Genomic DNA, 19,252 nt, shown 5'->3' on the forward strand with positions numbered 1-19,252 from the left:
AGCGAACGGCTGCGTGGTGTTTAGCTGCCAGCCGGGTTAAACCACGACAGAAATACTTGTCACCAACACATCAGAAGGCTCAACCAGGACAGTTTCATTGCCATGGGCTGGTGCAATAGCACATGCTACAGTTTCACATTTCTTCTAATGAAATGTCAAGGGAGATTTGGTAAACCAACTGTGTACTTCATCAATGAAGGATTCCAAAGAGGATTTGTAAAGACAGATGGGGAAGAAGTGTTTCAAAAAGATGTGAATGGTAATCTGGAAATGGCTAGTCCACAGCAAAGAAATCATCAGGGTAAAAAAGGTAAATGCTGTCAAGCTGCAGTGAACAAGGAGAATCACAGAATATATCAATACAGTCTATACACTTAAAATGTGTGTTTGACCTTGTGCCAAAGAGGCAAAGGTCTAAAGATGCAGGAAAATCTAACCACCAATACAGAATCAACAAAAACATAAAAAAAAACGAAATCAAAACATAAAGAAAACAGCTGTAAAATGAACATATACAAGAGTTTGTTTTGACTAATAATTAGTATACAATACTAAAAAATCAAGATGCATAACTAATAGATTAATATTATAGATCTAAAATTAAAGAACAAATACATGTCTCCCTCAGATGCTTAATTTTCAGTAAAATATGCAACAGCTTAGTTAGTGCTATAATATTTTCTAGCGTCCTTGCATCCTGGATCCAATTACAATGAAAAAACCTTACTAATTAATGTCTATTTTTTCCTCTAGATGTCATCTCTTTCTTCTACTTTACCTGAAGTGCACTACCACTACTTATGAAAAAGATCATTAAAACTCTCTGCATGAACAGGGTAATAGGGAAGAGAACACAAAAGGTTTATCAGACAAACAGATCTGATGTTTCTTTCATGTATTTGTTAACTTAAAATAAAAATTAAAATTAAAAAAAAAAGTTGCTTAAAAAAAAAAAGACAAAACAACTTCCCCCTTTCCTCCCAGCATCTCTGTCATGAGAAATTTGGCAGTAGTGCACATCCAAAGCTTTTATCAAATGAGACCACTCACTTTTACATTGTTTCATCTGTTTTATTGTAAAATACTAGACAGCTATGTATTTATTGTGTATGTATTTCTTTTAAAATGTGTATGTCTTATGTAAATGGATATAAATATGAATTTTTACAAATAAAATCTATGGTACATGGGGTTTCAGTGCAAACATTTGACAATACAGTATCTATAATACTGTGTGTAACTTTCCATTCCACCATTTTTACAGTTTTTGGATCGTAACAGTGAAATGAATATGTTTAGCAGAGGTAGTAGCTTCAACGTGTTCCTACTGTAAAATCTGTCAATATTTAAAGCTGAACACCTGCTTCTGATGATGTATAATAGAATGATGTAACCTGGAAATGGAGCCAAAATGGACCTCTAAAGACAAAATGGAAATGTTAGATATCTATAGAGAAGCACGATGATGGCTCAGGCTTACCTCTTAAAAACACACAAATAAACCCAGAACTGTTTACAAACAACAAACAAACAAAAAAGTACAATTTAATACAACAGGATTTATACACAAACAAACAAACAAACAAAACCACAAAAAACCCCAAAACTTTCTTCCTTCTTACCTGTGGACCAAGAAGAATCTTGGCTTACCAAGAGCCACTTTTTTGTTCCAGGATCTTCAGACACCAGCCAGAATTGGAAAATTAAATCTAATAGTTGCATGAATAGAATAGAGTGACAGAATCAATAGAGTGAGATTCTCAAGTTCCCAAATATATTCCACAAAGAAAATGAAAGAAAAGAGAAGCCAAACCCCACCACTTCATCGTAACAGGGCATTAGACAGGCTCCTGTCTCATGTTCTGCTTTTAGCCAAGAGGGCCTTGCTGAGACTTCACACAAGTCTGTTTTATCAGAGGAAATAACTGAAAGACAGAGTGATTAATATATAGTGTATAAAAGTTTAGAAGAGCAAATATTACCTGCTGAGGCTTTATTTAGTAGTGTTATTGTTGTTTATTTGTTTAAATGTGAAGTTTCAAAGTAAGACCTACTTAATAGTTATTTACCTATTTGCTATTTTTCTGTTGCTTGATCTTAGCTCAAGACCTCTCTTTTAGTCATTTCTTTTAGCAGTTTGACCTGCCATGTTTGCACGTACATAAACATTTGTTTTGTCTATTTTCATTTGGCAAACTTCAGTCAATCAGATGGTGAAAGATTTTTCTCCCCCAATGTCAATAAAAAAGAATTCAGTGCTATTTGTGTTTATAAGTCTATTAAGCTTGGTACGTAGTAGCATTAAAATAGTTTGGATGTCATGTACTTGTCATAGCTAAGCAGAAGCACATTTTGCCACTAACAGGTACGAGTTACGATGAATTTTCTGGTCAGAATTTGCCACGAGAGGGAGCACGGAACTTGCTGATGCATCCGCTCTGATAGCTTTGGGTAGAATAGAGCTGTACAGAGACACCAGACACAGCTCTTCTACATACAGCTTCTGGGGCTTACCTGACCTTGCTGCTGATGCTCCTTCTTTTCCACCCTCAGCCCTACTTTGGATTAGTTTATTCCAGGATTTCCCCAAGTAAAACAATGCAAACACCCTTTGCATGTTTGTAGTATCATTTACATCATATACACTTCTCATAAACTCAAGCTCCAGTTTTCCAGAATTTCTTTTCCAGCATACATTTCCAGTCACAGCCCACACTCAAATTTGGTGGCGTGGGGGATAGGGGCCAGAAAGAAATGAGCTGCGCTAGGGAAAAGAGCGAGCAAGATCTGCAAATGAAGCTCTAGGAATACTGCCTTGGGAGTACCCCCTATTTATTTCCACAGTGGAAAAAACAGGCCAGAAGGGTTAAAAATATATTGAATAATAATGATAATAATAAAAAGTGCTACTGTGACTTCATTTTTGATCTCAGGCTAACATATCAAAACTCCTAGTAACAGCCACAGCTGTTGAGATATCTATCTCAACAGATAGAAATTGTGGCTATGCTAGGTTACGATCCACAATTGGTGAATAATTATTGTATCAAGCTCTTCCAGCCAAATTTCAGTATCTCACTGGCCATTCAGATCTACCCACATTACCCACATGCTCCTTCTCTATTAAAAAAAAAAACAAAAAACAAAAACAAAAAAAACAACACAAAACAAACAAACAAAAAAAAACACCAAGTGCTCTCCTATCACTTGTTAAATAGGATTGTTCTTTCTTGATTGTACAACCAGGTTGCAGTGCAGCAATGGACCTGGATACAAGAATAATCACCTCTTTCCCTTTCCACAGCTTGGCACAAACCTAAAGCTGTAACCAAAAAATTCTGCAATCACAGGTCCTCAGAAAAAGACTTTTTTTGGAAACAAAAGCAATACTCATGAAAACAAAACAAAACAAAACAACCCACACCTGTTTTTCCATACTGCATCACTGCTATGATGTGGCTCTCTTTATCTGGGTTTTCTCAGTGCTGATGAATGAGCCCTTTGGCTTTTCTGGAATCCTCCACATTATCATGGCAGTAGCAGGGAGTGCACCTGACCACTCTGCCCCTCTCTTATCTCTGTTTTTATCTTGAATGTTTTCCAGCAGACAGGAAAAAAAAATCTTAAAATATGCTCACAACTTCTGAATTTTCCAATTGCTTATTGTTTATTCCTCTGAATAGCAATGCTGCATTTGAGTAACCTTTCTTCTTTTAAACTTTTCATTTATTTTTTACATGTATTTCAATGTACTTAATATATTTTTACATTTCAGGATTTTTACATTTCTTGTACAGTCAAAATCTGTGGCTTAAGAAGTAATGCATTTAGAGTAAAGCATTTAGATCCTCCACTTCCTGATATGTTAAGAACTCTGAAAGTATTTTGAAAATGCCTACACCCTCAAGGAGGAGTTGTCTAGTATGTATTTCTTAGTGATATGTATCTCAGCAAGCCTGAAACATATAATTATGTCAGTGAAAGCACATCCTGGTTTATCCTTTTCATAAGAGTGATAAAAAAAACACAACAACAAAATTATCAGAAAATGCAAGGGGTAAATGCTTGAATTTATTTAAAATACTTATTTTCTATTCAACATTATTATAGATAAATTAAGATTTTAACAGACTTGAAAGACAGAAATCACCTATTATTTTACAAAAAAAAAAAAAAAAGGCACTTCAAAAAGTCATTGAATAAAGCAATTAGAGGAATTTATAGCATCAGGATTTAGGAAAAATCTGTGGAATAGAGAAAACTAATTTAAAACAATTAAAATAATAAAAAGAATTATCTAGGCTTGAACAAAGCAAAGGTGATTTCCTTATAGTTTTGGGAAAACAAGACTGTCACATCTGTTTTTGTTAGTTTGATTTTTTGCTGGGAAAAATAATGCTAGTCTAACACTACAAATATTGTGAAGCTAAGTGAGTAAGGACCAAAACCACAGAAGCACTTCTATTACAGGGCTATCAAGTTGTATTTATTCATTCTTGTTCTCTCTGATGCCTTGTATCTTTTTCATTCCTTGCCAAATACAAGCCCTGGCTCAGCTTGCAGCCAACCTAGCGTTCAGCTGATCCTCTTGGAAATGTGGGGTCTCAACATTCTTAGACAAAAAATGGAGTTAAACTGAAGTCCCTTCTTTCCTATTGCACACGTACACAATTACACAAGTGATGGGCACTACCTCAAAATCTCTTTCAGGAAAACAAAATGTGAGAGACTCGACTCTCTTGTTTCCAATTAGCCAGCTGAGGTTCTTACTTCCTGGAAGAAAAATGACCAAGATGTCTTAATACATACTGAGATATGCATCACTAAGTCTGGGACAAAGTTGGACTTAAGAAATCAGCAGTTGTGAAGCCTCTTCCAAAGCACCTAGCTCTTTTCATGCAACTTCAAATCCTGGTGATATTTGTCTGCATCACATACACCTATGAGCTTGGGTCACCTCTAGTCCAGAGAGCAATAATGCATTCTATTTCATGCTTAAATACCCATTATGCTTAAATACCTATTATTTACTGCTCGGACTTCTTGATCCTGGCCACAGAAACTTGATTGTCATAGAATTAAGAAAGAAAGAAAAAGATGGAACTATTTTTCATTTACTTTTCAATGAATTATACAGAAGTGGACTAGTAAGGTCTATGACCAGAGGTGCTGAGGCCTTTCCTCAAAATCATAGGAATAATATCTTCAGTAATGTGACATTACCATCAATTCGATAATTATCCATCAGGATCCAACAGGACCCCTAACGTGAAGATGTAAAGTGTACCCAGCTTCATTTTGTAGAAGCTTGTTTGCATTATTCCAGTCTGTCACTTGTTCAGAAAAGTCTTACGTTGAGCTGGAATATTCCAATCACTGCAATATTTTCCTTCACTAATCTATCAAAAAAAAATCTCAAAAGCATGCCTTTGACATTTGAAGAGCTAGTTTAATACGACTGAAAATGTAAATACTAAGTTAAAGGTTATCAAACTTTGTAAGACAGGCTGAAAAGATGATCAGAGAACAGAATCAATACTAGCCATCTAAAAACTGCTTACAAGTAAGAAACAGAGAAAGTGAAGGGGAATTCCTTGACTGTGATCAGTGGGCACAAGGATGTACTTCTAATGTAGCAGCAGACAGAAACCCCATTGTCACTAGGGGAATTTTTCATGTTAAATTCCTTAACATCAGAGCAATTTTAGAAAAAGTCTAGACAAGCACTGAACCATTGATGTACAGAGATAGATGGTTCAACACAAGCTGAGGTTACCAAAATGGCTAACATTCAGTGATTGGCAAGGTAAACAGTAACTCCTACTGCATCTCAGTAAAGATGGAGCCCTGATGATACTAATAGACAAAGAAACTAATTGTTTGGAACATAATGAAGCTGAAATGCCAAAGCACTAAGGAAAAACTTGTTAAGCTTGTAATGCAGCTATAATGTAAATGCAGTTAATATACTTGCTCAACAAGGTGACTGTCACTTAATTAGAAGGCTATTCAATGAACCTCTAATTCTGTATTTACTGATCTTACTGAAAAGCTAATTGTGTTCTTGTTAATGCTTTCCCATTTAACTAGCAATTTGCTGTGCATGTATTAAGAACACTGTTTTTTAGCTTTGTTCAGAAGGTGAATAGAGAAGCATCTAGAAGTTTGTAGTGACAAAACACCATTTCTTGGGAAAGCTCTAACAGGGAGAAAAACAGCAACACTGAGCTCCTGACCTGTTTCAGATGGATACAAAGATGATACGAATGTCATCTTTGAGATAATTCAGTTCTTTATTTGCTGTGCTAGCTTCAGATCTAGCTTGATGCCAGGAAACAGTGCCCTTGTAGTAGTAGAGCAATGGGTGGGGATGAGTTTCCCTGTTGTAGAGCAACACAAGACACTCACTTCAAAGGGGAAATAGGTTTAAGCAGACTGAAAGACACCCTAATGTCTTCACAGACCTGTCAGTACAGCAGTGGATCCAACTTCCTGGCTTGAAGGACTGCCTACATTTATCAGGATTTGTTCACTTGCGTGAAACCAGAGTTTCTTCTATTTTATTTTTTTTAAAGTCTTTAAGAAAATACAGTCACTAAAACATACTAGTTAACATATTGCTAATACGAATATTAGAAAGGAAAAAAATAGACAAATTAGTTTGTGATTTGGTGAACAGTTAAATTCAGAATTTTAAATGTATTTTTCCCTTGTACTTACCTAGCACACCTTTTCCTAGCCTCCCTGAGAAGGCAGCTGATCAGGGAAATTTATAACAGGCAACCACAGCAGTTGTGAAGGGGTAAGTGAGCAAAGACATGAAATTAAGATACTATTATGAACTGCAGTATTTGTAACTTTTTGAGTTTCATGGGAATTACATTAATAATTTTCAATTTAGCAGTAGGATTTTTTTTAAAGAAAATGTTATTGTTCATTTAGCACTGCTCTTACAGTAAGAGAGAGACCAAAAACAGGTCTCGAGGAACTGAGAAGGACATTCTTCAAAACAAGAAAAAGCACCAAATGTGGATCTATGCAAAAAGAATTCAGATAACACCTAAAACTAAAAAAAAAAAAATAATAAAAAAACAAAACAACAACAACAACAAAAAAACACTAATAAAAAGTTTCTACTCCTAAGTGATTTCAGTAGCTAATGCAATGACTTGACACACTGAGCCTACATTACCTTGAAGTATTCCCAAGTAAATATGTTAGAGCTTCAGGAATGCTTTCCATGCTACCACACTGCCCCTTACCTCCATCTGCATAGGTCAAATCATGCCTGTTTTCCCAAGCCTATGATACAAATTACTTATTATTGTCCTGGAACACACCTTAATAGGAAGCACCTTAAACAATTAATGTTTTTCCTAAAAGTACCAGTGCAAATGCAAGCAAGATAAGCAGAATGAAAATAGATTTTTGGGAGATTTTTAGTCTTCATGAACTCAGCTTGAGACAGGACATATAAATTGCCATTTTCATCCGTATAACCTGCATTCATAGTATCATAATATCCCTAAACACAACAGAACCCAAAATAAAAATGCTCCAGGAGGCAAAGACAACCTTAAATTAAAAAGAGCAGAGTGAAGTAGTTAGAAACACAAATATAACAAGTACAGCTCATGCTCTCCATTCATACTTTATATTCAGATAACAGTCATTGAGTAGGAATAAGAAAACAGTTTGTTTAATAACATGTTGATAACAGATCAACAAGACTGTGCATTTGTTGTGATCACATGCATATGTCTCTGTACTGTATCCAGTCCATACCTTGTATATAATATAAGTGTGTCTAACATTCAACAAAATGGTGTTTGGTCTACATGTACTATATGCTACACTACAAATATGTTACCGGCATTCAGCTTTCAACATTTTGATGAATTAAGTATCTCTCAAAAAAGTGTGCATATATGTTGTGATTCAGACAACTTCATTATTATAGCTGTCTATTTATCTAACACATACAAGCTTGTGTATAGGCAAAAAGAATATCAGGCACACAAATCTTCATTTTCTGTAAAAAGATATAATGATTTCAGTCACAATAATCCGAATAAAAATGTTTTCCTTCCTTTATTTTATTTTATTTTTTTATTTTCCACATAATATTATAAAAAAAAAGTCAATTTTAAAAATTTTAAAATAACTGGAGTTATATATATGCATTTTAAGAAGTAAAGCTGCAAAATTCTGGAATGATTTATTAGTTGAGTTTTTAATGCATACTATATATCCATTCTTCAGTCAAGAATAGGGACATGACAAAAGACAGGACATTGCACCTATCTGCCAGAATAGGAGAAGCTAGACAAGACAGCTAACAGAGAAGTGGTCATTTTTGTTCTTCAAAGGCAGGAAGCTATGTTTAACCCTAAAAGACACATATTCAGGCACAGGACATCCAACGCAAATTTTATAAAGCTTACCCCTAAGTGGCAGAGAGAGAATGATCAGGCATATTTATACTGGTAAAACTGTAAATACCTCCTACAGAATGCATTCCTTACAAAAAAATCTTTATCCAGGGCATTTTATTTTTTAACAATGGTAGTGTCCCTATGAGCCCAAAAGGCAACATCTCTAGCAGCAAAACACCCCTCTGTATGGCAGCAACACTGATATCATTACAAGTCTTCTATGATGTTCAGGTTCCAGGAACAGATGCTACCATCTCTGTTGATACATGCACAATTCTCATGTTACAATCATAAAAATTATATATATATATTAATTTATTTTTATCTAAAAGGCATAATGCTGCTAAGGCCACATCATATAACAATGATTTAAATTAATGACTTTTAACAATCCCAGGTATCTCCAGGCTAATTCAGCTCAGGTAGCATAATAGAATATACTACTATAAATACTACTGTTAATTCTAAGTGTTTTGGCTCAACACATCCTTTAAATCACATTTCCTGAAAGTATGGTTAAGGCAAGGCCACAAATGCCAGACACTTCCCAGTTAGGTACCCAGGTTTCAGGAGAGCAGGCTGGCTTCTGCCCCTCTGGCAGGAATTCACTGGCCTACCATGAGACCTACCAGCTTAGTAAGCACCCTTATGATACACAAACATGACAGAGTATTTGCCTTGAAAGAAATAAATTAGAAAAGCAATATATCAATCCCCATGTTTGTGTATGTATGAGTTTAAAATGAAAAACCTCTTGTTCAGATTAAAGAAAAATCACCTGAGAATGGTAGTTGCTATGGTTGTTGCTTGGTTGCAAATAGCGTAGCAGTTCATAACGGCCTGAATCATTGCAAATTCTGAACTTTCAATTTATTTAACAGTCTTAAACATTCTTGTGATGGGAAAGGAAGGACAATTCACATTGACAAAATCCTTAATAAATTTCCCAAGGCTCTATTCAGTGGTTTCCAGTTAGCCATTAAATAGAAGAACCAAATTTATTGCAGAAACCAGAAAAACATTTTGCTTTCTGTAATTACAATTGTTTAGAAATCTAAACCAAGAACTGTGGAACATATCATCAAAAATATAATCCCTGCCTCCAAAGTTTTTGTTTGCCTGGTCAGTTAGTTTGTTTTGTGTTAAGAAAAACTGCAATGATTAGTACATCCACAGCGCATATTGCTGAGAAGCAAGAGAAATAATCTTCCTCAGTCTATGGAAACCAGGCTGCTAAACTATTGGCTACCACAGCTATTTCCACAGCACAAAACATAGCACAATACAGACACAATCTGAAAATACTCCTCCTTTTTTTTCTGTAAAACACTATTTGTAGTTAGGACTCCATTCCATCTTCCTCTGCAAAAAACAAATGCCAAAATGCCATATCGGTCTTTCGGGCAAAATAATTACACAGTGATGGGCACATACAATTCTTCAGTGATAGCAAAGTGCTTAGGATCACAACTGACTAGAATTTGTAGGTGCTGGGAAAACACAAATTGCTAATAAAATTAATAAAATGTGGAATGCAGTTTGCCAGAAAATAATTCAGTGTACTGGAATTTTGCCAAGACATCAGGATTAAAATATCCAGAGCCAAAAGTATCTCCATCCCACTGCTGTCCACGGGAACGCTACCATGAATTCTAAAGGGAGTAGTGCTAAAACATAATGATGTGAGAGGAGACAGAAGGCTGAAATGTAACACTCTGGTTGCATTTTATAAAAATAAGGTAATTTTATTACAAAGAGAGATATTAAGATTAGGTGAGTTTGGCAGCATAACAAAAGCCTCTGAAGTACTCTCACAATAACTGTTTTCTAGTAGCCAATTTTAAACTACAATCATTAGCTGTTTTTTGAGCATTGTTTCACAGTTCATTTGTTTTTCATGCAACAGTGGCTGACCCACCTGGGCCAACCCACAGCCCAGGAAAAGCTGACTGTGTCACATCCTTTCAGGATGCCACTTGGCAAAATGATGCAAGATTTCTTGCTGCTGGAACAAATTATTGACACAGCACTCAGAATATAATTTATAGAAAAAAAAAACACAAACACAAACACAACAGCTTTCTGAAAGTACAACTGAAAGTCAAAACTATTAGAGGTGTTACCTTGCTGACTTTCAGAAAAGAGAAAAGTCATCCCTTTATTTTATGGTAGACAATGGCAGTCACAGGCTGTTCATTACAGCCAGTCAAAGCAAGGATAAGCCATTGTTACATGAGTTAGGCCTGTGAATGGAACTAAGTCATGCTGATTGGCAGCTATATTATTACTCAGCGTTTTTGTGGTGCTGTGTGTAAACACAGCAAGTGTTTTTTTGATTGCAAGTTTGAAAACCATCTCCAATCTTGAAGCTTTTTCAGACGCAAAGAACAACAGTACTGGAACAAGGGTGGAGAAGGGGTAAGAGAAGGGAGGATCTCGAGAATTTACGATTCTGCATGAAATGCCCCCTTAGTTAATTGAAAAAGGTCACAGAAGGAGTTGGCTTCAGTGTGGATTTTGCAGGAAAAAAACCCTACAGTTTAATGGGGAAGAGAAAAAGCATCAAAAATTGTTAAAATTACTGGAAAGAGTAAAAGTAAAAAAGTTCAAATGCTACCCATAGTATTCAGCTCATTTTTGGACAAATTACTGCTACTCATTGTTTCACTTATAAAGAGAAAAGACAAAGCTGATAAACCAAACCAAAACCAGAATCATTATACAGTCTTTCATTTTACAGATTTAGCAAATTGTTCTTAGGTGTATGGCTGTTAATTACAAAAATGCATTGCGAGTAGTCTAAGCAGGATGACACACTTTCTTTAAAGGGTTCTAAAAGCAACACTTTTGTATCTGCATCAGTCTTCAGGAAGTGTTTGGAGAACACTCTCAGACACATAGTCTGGTGGTTTGGGGTGTTTTTTTTTGGGGGGTGGTCCTTTGGAGACTCAAGAGTTGGACTTAATGATCCTTGTGGGTCCCTTCTGACTCAGATATTCTATGATTCTAATCTTAAATGCAGTTTAACTAATGTAACACTTATCAGTTGTCCACTCCAACTTAAAAAACATTTCAGAATCACTATACATGTAATGCATTGTCTCTCCTCTTTCTGAATAGGGAACTTCTGTGATTCTATGCAGTGGAGAATGGTAAAGCTAAGTTTTAAATACTTATCACATAAAGCCCCATTACAGTGGAACAAAATTAACTAAACAAAACACTAGAGGAAGTGTATCATGGTTATGGACATTCCTAAAAGGATCTAGAGTGAAATTTACTGGTAGACATTACTCTCTTGATAGAATGAATATCTGGCAAATGTAGTCCTCTTTCTTTTGTGAATGAACGTAAAGAACGAGACAATGCTGACAACTGTCTCATTAAATAAAAATAATAGGTCTGAAATGTCCATAATGAAAAAGAGCAAAATTGAATTTCCCACTGCACTGGAATTTAAATAGTATTTCTCTTTGCTAACATTCCTTTGAAAATTCTCATTGCTAATCACGATTACACATATATACACATACACAGCTTCTCTGTTTTGGTATTAATTATAGGCAGGTCAGAACAAAGCAAGCCCAAGTGTGTCACTAAATCAGACTGGTCTTGCTAAAGGAAGTGGAGGTCATCGCTGCTACGATTTTCACTTCAGAATGAATTCTTGGTTAATTACCCTTCATGTCCAAAGATTCTAGCTCAAAAAAATGTAAACGTGGAAACAATTCATATAAACCCATTCTTATGAGCTGCAGTAATCTTCATTTTCCTTTGCCCTTTCATCATAAATGTTGTGACACTGCATTTGATTACTCTATCCCAAAAGACTTGTGAAGTCAAAAATATTATTGCATATCCAGGTAAATTATCCTCTGTGAGAGTTCTCATCAGTAAAAAATCTTTCCAAAGGGCACAAAGATAATGATTATATGAAAAAACATCTGGTAGGTATGAGTAAAGAAAATAACATACTTGGTGCAGGGAGATGGAGCAATGAGGTGTAAGAATGACCTTTCTAAACTATTTGACTCCTTCAGGATAAAATTAAATTTTAAAACTCTATTTCAAGAACAGGTATTTTAAATACTATATTTTTGAGCACTGCAGGCCTCAAGCAGCCCCCAGTAGTCCTTACTAGCAGTTAGAGTAGGCTAAAAATAACCAAGAGCTGCATCATACCACTTTTGCACAGCTTGTATTGTAGGCAGTGTGTGGTCATACTCCATTCCCAGAAATACTGAAGAATATTTCTCAATTCACGTATGCTGCAGATAAAGCAAATACCTGTGTTTTGTTGTGTTTTGCTTTGTTTTTCTAAAGCAGTAGACCATATTTTGCTGCTGACTGTATGACAGAGTAAGAGTCAAAACTATTCTGATCCCCCCACTTCATCACCTCTAGATGCCTGAGGATCCTGGGGTGATAAACAAACCCTGCTAGTAACAAGGATCATCGCCACTATTTTTAAAGGGTCTGTATGTGTAGAGGTCTGCTAAAGAGACAAAGATGGGAAAGGCTTCCTTTGCAGGAGGGCTTTATGAAAACTGGTCCTAATCTAATAATTAAGGAAAAAAAAAGGAGAAAGGAAAAAGTTTTACAGATAAAAAAACAACAATTGAGCTGAATACAACAGAAGATAGAAAATGTGATATCTTAACCTAACAGCCACAGATTTTTATGAACAAAATAACCAACGAAACACTGTCAGGAAATTGTCACTTATTAGAATAAAACCTGGAACAAAATTAATAAGACACTTCAAACCATAATATCATAAATATCCTAAAAACAACGAACAATCTATAGATTCAAACATAGGACATGTTAAAAACACTCAGAATTGGTCTCCGAAAGTTCATCAAAACCTTTGCCTTGTTTTTTTTTTTTTTTTTTTTTTTTTTGGTTTGTTTGTCTGTATTTTACAGTTAAGCTGCAGAAAGAATTTTAAGAGGTCCTAGTGTCTTGAAACATTGTCAGAAAAGATGCTGAAACAGAAAGATGTGTGACAATTAACCTACACAAAATTGGTTTCATAATGACTTTGAAACAGTTTAATTTTGTCCTTACTACTCTTTCCCCTATTTCAGAATGGATATTATAATAAATAAGGACATGATAATAAATTAATAGTAATGGTACAGGGACACTACTCATTGAGTGATCCAATAAAAAAAATAAATAAATAAAAGGAGGAAAATCTCCCCACTATTTCCCTATCAGTTTATTTGGCTGCAGCAAAAAGCATGCTGGGAAAGATAAAACAACAAATCAATACACAAACACACTTGTAATCCCTTAAGAAAAAGGCTTAAATATGGGGCAGTGTTAGGGAAGATAAATCTTGGCTTTAAAACTTTGACAACAGCCCCAACAGATCTCCTAACGACAATATCCACTTCTGACAGGCATGTAAATGCCAAGATAGTTCTGACTCAGAAATGTTATCTACCTGTTTGTAGATATAATTCAGATTATTTGGCAGAGTGTTACTAAGGATGAAATTAATTTTGCTTAGCTTTAGGTAGCTAATGTTAAGCACCTATTCTAAGCTGTCTGTGTCACCCCTACAGCCAGTGAAGAGACATAAGCACATTTAGAAGGTGATTTCTTCCATCCTAGCTGAATGCCTACGATAGCTAGGGGCAAATTTCTTTCAAAATACCTTTGTCTATCCATTAATTACAAAGCTCGATTTTATTATGGTAACAGTTATGCACTAAAGAGGCAGAAGTTTCAAAAATATTTAGTTTGCTTACTTTACCACAATATTTCCTGAAGTGAAGTCTGGTTCCTTATTTTCATCCAGAATCGTCACTGTAAAAAAAAAAAAAAAAGTAATATAGAAAGAGAACTCCTGTTAAGTAGAGCATTTTTAGGTGGAGGACAGTGTCTTTGTTCAAGGATATCAATTTATGTCACAGTTGAGAACAGCAATACACCAAGCAACAAAAGGTATTAAGTAATTTGAGTGTACAAAACTGGATAATCCTATGACCTTATTAACATTCAGCCTTAAGTCCAAGAAGTCTTGAATAACACTTGTGCTATGGGAGTAGACAGCACAAAGTCAAAAAGGGAAAAATATAGAACCGAAAATTAAGACACCTTCATATTGGAAATTCTAAGAATTCTAAGCTTGTAAATAACGAAGGATTTTTCAGATATATTACAAGAAAAAGTGTTCAGATAACATGAGTAAGAAATAATAACTAAGATTACTGGAGGCTCATCTAGCTGATGTGAGAAGTGCTGTTAGCAGTAAATAAATATGCCTGGTTTTCAAAGGCTCTCAGGAGACTCAGAAAGATGGTACCCAACTGACAAGGTTATCAAGGTTATCAAGGTTATACAAGGTCTAACGCAAAGATGTATTTTAACTTGTGAATTACCCAAAGCTGTCCAGCAGTGTAATGCTAGAGAACACCAAAATATCTGGACCTTTGAACAGAAGACTTTTCCCCAGATGACAATGACCCATCACCTTCAGATCGTATTTTGGTATGAAGTATGTAGGCTTCTGAGGAAAACCACCTGAAATGGCCTCCCCAGGTCAGTCAGCTGGGAAATCCACTACAACCACCCTTTTCATCAGAAGGCATAGGGATAAGGAAGAATGGTAGATAGGCCACAGTACTTCTTAACTAGAGTATCAACTTGGCCTATGATAAATGGAATTAAATAAAATGAAATGACTACACTATGGAAAAACAGGGAGGAATGGTTTTGACAGACTAAGCTGACACAGATTTAAAAACACGCTTTTTGAAGTCTGCCCATGCAAAGAAAGCTATGTTCAGCTGGAATTAAACTAATACAAATAATCTTACATTCTGTATTAAAAAGTTACAGAGGAAATGGGGAAAAGAGGATGACAGACTTCTGACTAAAACCCCGCTAAGAGTCTTATGAGTAATATCATACTTGATCTGTCCAAAGAACAGAAAAGTCTGTAATTTACTATTTCTGGATGAAGCCATTCCTTCACAGAGAATAGTGTTTTTTAAGTAACTGAAGAGCCTGCTGAAAGCAACAGCTCAGCACACAGACACAGGCAAATCAACCACACTGGTTTTACAATTCAGTGACTTGGAATCTTGTATCTTTTTAGAAGTTGTGAGAACGTGGTAATGGTACATTTGGAGAATTTGGACTTAGAACACAGAAAGACAAAGATCCACTTACCTGTATCCTTCAATACTTCCCTAACCCCCAGCTTATTTTTCATGTTTTTTATTATATTAAAGTAAAATCTACATGTAAAGAGTTTATTTTATTAGGGTAGGAATTCCAGCATTTATTCTCCTCCTTGCAAGCAGTTTATTCCAATGTACAAAAATCTGGGGAAGGTGGGTACTACGCTGATTACTTCTGAATTACTGAAAAAGTGACACTACTTCTAAATGCAGGACTTGCTTCAGTCTGTGAACAATGCAATGAAATTATCTGAAAAGATTCAAATTAATCAATTTATTTCAGCAGTATGACAGGAAAGAAGTCCACTTAAGTAGACGTTGTAACTTTCTGTTTACATAGTAGCATAAATAAAACAAAACTTTAGCAACGTCCAAAAATCATTACCAGTTATATAATCTAAGAACACAAATTCTACCTTCTAATGCATAAGGCGTAAGGAACTCTTCTAATTAATACGGTAACAGCAGCCAAAACAACATCAAAACAAATGTGGGTGACAGCAAGACAGCTGCCTGCACAGAGTAATTTCAAAAGATCCGCTACTTAATGAATGGCTGCATTACAGGACATAATTGGCCTCAAACCAGTAAGTAAAAAAGGTACGGTTCTTTCCTAAATCTTTAGTGAATTTCAGTATTCATTTTATTTTTATTTATTTATTTATTTTTTTATTGCATGTTTAAGATATTTACTCTGTCCTATTTGAAAGAATTCCTTACTTACACTTGTTGTCATATTTCAAAAAAATCGTGAAATTTTTATATTCTCACTACTCATACATTTTCTAGCATGTGTCATACCTTCTTCCACTCTTCCCTATTTATTACAAGTGTAGATGAACTACACAGCTTGGTTTTAATGCTGTTTTTAACATGCTGTTTTTCTTCATGCTTTAAGTGCTAGAACTCAGAACTGCTGCAAGTATTTTCTTTAATGTTCATTTCCATTTCTTCCATCTATTAGGAGAAAAAATAGCTAATCTTTTTTTTCTGCCTAAGAATGTTAGAACCTTTTCTGAAGACAGTTTGATCTTTAAGAAATGTAATTATTATTTGGACTTAGAGAAACTCTTGAGAACTGTGTTAAGATCAGACTTCCCAAGTACGAAAATATTTTTGCATTCTTAATCCTGTAGCTGTACCCTCTACAAAGAAATAGCTTCCAGACAATGAGTGCTCTCCCTTTTACTGCTGGTTCATAACCTACCATTTTCCCAGCTGGAAATAAAAACTCTCTACAAGTACTCAAAGATGCTTAACATCTCTCTCAAATATGAGTCCATACGCCTGTACATACAGTCAGTAAACCACTTTTGATTAATAAAGAATGAAAGAAAAAAGATTCATATCCTTGCCAGGTTGCTTGTTAGTTCACGCGTGACACATTTGTGGAAGACATGGACCTCACAGTAAGAATTCTCTTTGTGCACTTTAGGATACTTCTCATATAAAACCGTAGCACCAAAAGAGAGTCTAATCAATAAGTCTCTGAGACATAGTTATTTGATGTACATCTTCAAAAACAAAACTATTTAGGCTCTGAAAATTGAAAACACAGGTATGACAAAACACTCAAAGTGCAAGTTACAGCAATTATTTGTCTAGTTATCATTTCCTCTTCTGTTGATGGTTATGACTAACATTTTTCTTCCTGCTGTGCCAATACAGTTTTACTGCTGCTTCTCATTTAATTCTGCGCAATTGTAGGTAAAGCCTTAAAGCACAATATTTTTTTCATACCTTTGTTATATCCCGTTTAGAAGTATGTGGTAGCCCTTTTATGTAACAAAGGTAGGAGTGGTTTCTCAATGTTTTGGAAAATTACCCTGAATTTCTTAAGCACAGTCATATTCCACAACACACAAAAAGGCAGCTTCCTGTTACAAGAAGGAGGAAAATGTGTTAGCAAGACTGTAATTTGCTTTCCGTATGAAGTCTTAGATTAAAGCGCACTTACACAGGAATATAAGCAATATCCTGTTCTAGCAGCATGCTAGCACAGTCTTCCCATTGTACCACAGCACTGTTTTTCCTGCTTGTCAAGGTGGAGGCGTTGTAGAGTTTCCCAAACCAATGCAGAAAGCGGTAATTGCAGAACCAGATTCTGGTAAAAGAACACAAATACATAATCCAAGACTGCGTCTTGTGTCATTGAGTATTTATTGTTTCTGAGTTTTGCTTCTAGCTCAGCGTATCACAATTAAAATAAATAAATAAATAAAAATACCAGACATGCATCATGGAAGATTTAGAATTCAGGAGCTTCGTATCTGTTATCTAATAAATGTCAGTTCATCAAAGAAATCTGCATTCTTCACAAGGGAGCTTTTCCATTCCAAAGGAGACAATCAAAAATACAAACATTCTGCATTACACCTTTAGCTTATTCTGCTATGGGTATGATGTTATTCCACACCAGTAGGAAACTGCCTACAGCAAAGCCATGACAGAAATAATGTGTATGGCAGGTGTATTTCAGGGGTTGTTTTACAAATCAATATCTTTGGAAGAATGAATTCCAGAAAAAACATCGATCCACTCTTGGCTGATTATCGTATCGATGTAGGGCAGTGATATCAAAGTATCTGTTGTTCTACTGTGGAGCTGAAAAATTCTACATATTCTGAGGTTTGGAAGGTAAATAAACACAAAATCTCCACAACAATATCGGTCAGCAAAATCATAAAAAGGAAAAACTTCACAACATTTATTATAAATAATGCAGAAAATTCAGGGTATAAAAGAAGTATAAAATACCTCTTTTATAATCCTGGAGGTCTCACTAGTATTTCTTGGTGAGAACTATTTCAGGCAATAAAAAGATTCAAGAAGAAATAAGGTAGAAAAGTCAGACATAAATTTCATGTTGCCAAAATAAACTTGATTCCCATTCCTGTAAGGAATGGGAATCAAACTGTTCCAAGATTTTGTGGTCATAATCCAGCTGTTTTCTCCTCCATCTACAAACACATCTACAAACATTAAAGTTTTACTAATGACAGCATATTAGAGTTGTGTTGTGTTTCTTATTTGTTTATTTTGCCGGAATACAAATATTTCCTGGTTTTTGAATCTTAGGAAGAAATGCATTCATCTAACTGCAGACAAGTAACTTAAACACTTGCACTGCGTGCCTTTGCTCCCACTGTGGAGCTCACTGAAGGGAAGTAGGTCTGGAATCTCTGCTGCACTGGTAAAATAAAATACCTTCTTCAGACAGCATGAATATCCCCTGTAGTGCCTACACCTTCATAATTATACCCACAGTTAGGCAGCTACAAAGTCCTCCCTTCTCACCCGCCCCCTGTTTTTTCCCCTTAAAAAAGTTCAATTTCACATAATGCTTTTAGACTACAAAAGCTATTATTAAGAAAGAAGAATAAAAAAATATATTAAGTCATATAGCAGAGTCTAAATTTGAAAAAAGACCACTTCTCCTTCCTTTCCCTGTAAGAAAAATAGATAAATTTATTTTATCTATTTATTTATTATACTTATTTATATATAATTTATATATAATATTATCTTATATATAAATATATAATTTATAAATATTATATATAATATTTATATACATAAATATATAAATAATATATAAACAAATATATATTATATTATAAT

General features: G+C 35.0%; 1 protein-coding gene across 1 annotated transcript in view; it reads right to left on the bottom strand.

Annotated features, from left to right (window-relative positions):
* Positions 1–19,252, bottom strand: part of LOC311438885 (uncharacterized protein) — a 121,191-nt gene that overhangs the window by 1,831 nt on the left and 100,108 nt on the right. Inside the window, exons 3-7 of the mRNA XM_084523840.1 lie at positions 17,589–17,735; positions 17,372–17,508; positions 14,195–14,252; positions 1,623–1,709; positions 57–325 (exon numbers count right to left, since the gene is read on the bottom strand). Of these exons, the coding sequence (XP_084379966.1) occupies positions 17,388–17,508; positions 17,589–17,735 (268 nt within the window). The 3' untranslated portion in view covers positions 57–325; positions 1,623–1,709; positions 14,195–14,252; positions 17,372–17,387. The remainder of the gene's footprint in view (positions 1–56; positions 326–1,622; positions 1,710–14,194; positions 14,253–17,371; positions 17,509–17,588; positions 17,736–19,252) is intronic.

This window comes from Aythya ferina, assembly GCF_964211825.1.
Source record: "Aythya ferina genome assembly, chromosome: 1".
NCBI classification, from domain to species: Eukaryota; Metazoa; Chordata; class Aves; order Anseriformes; family Anatidae; genus Aythya; species Aythya ferina.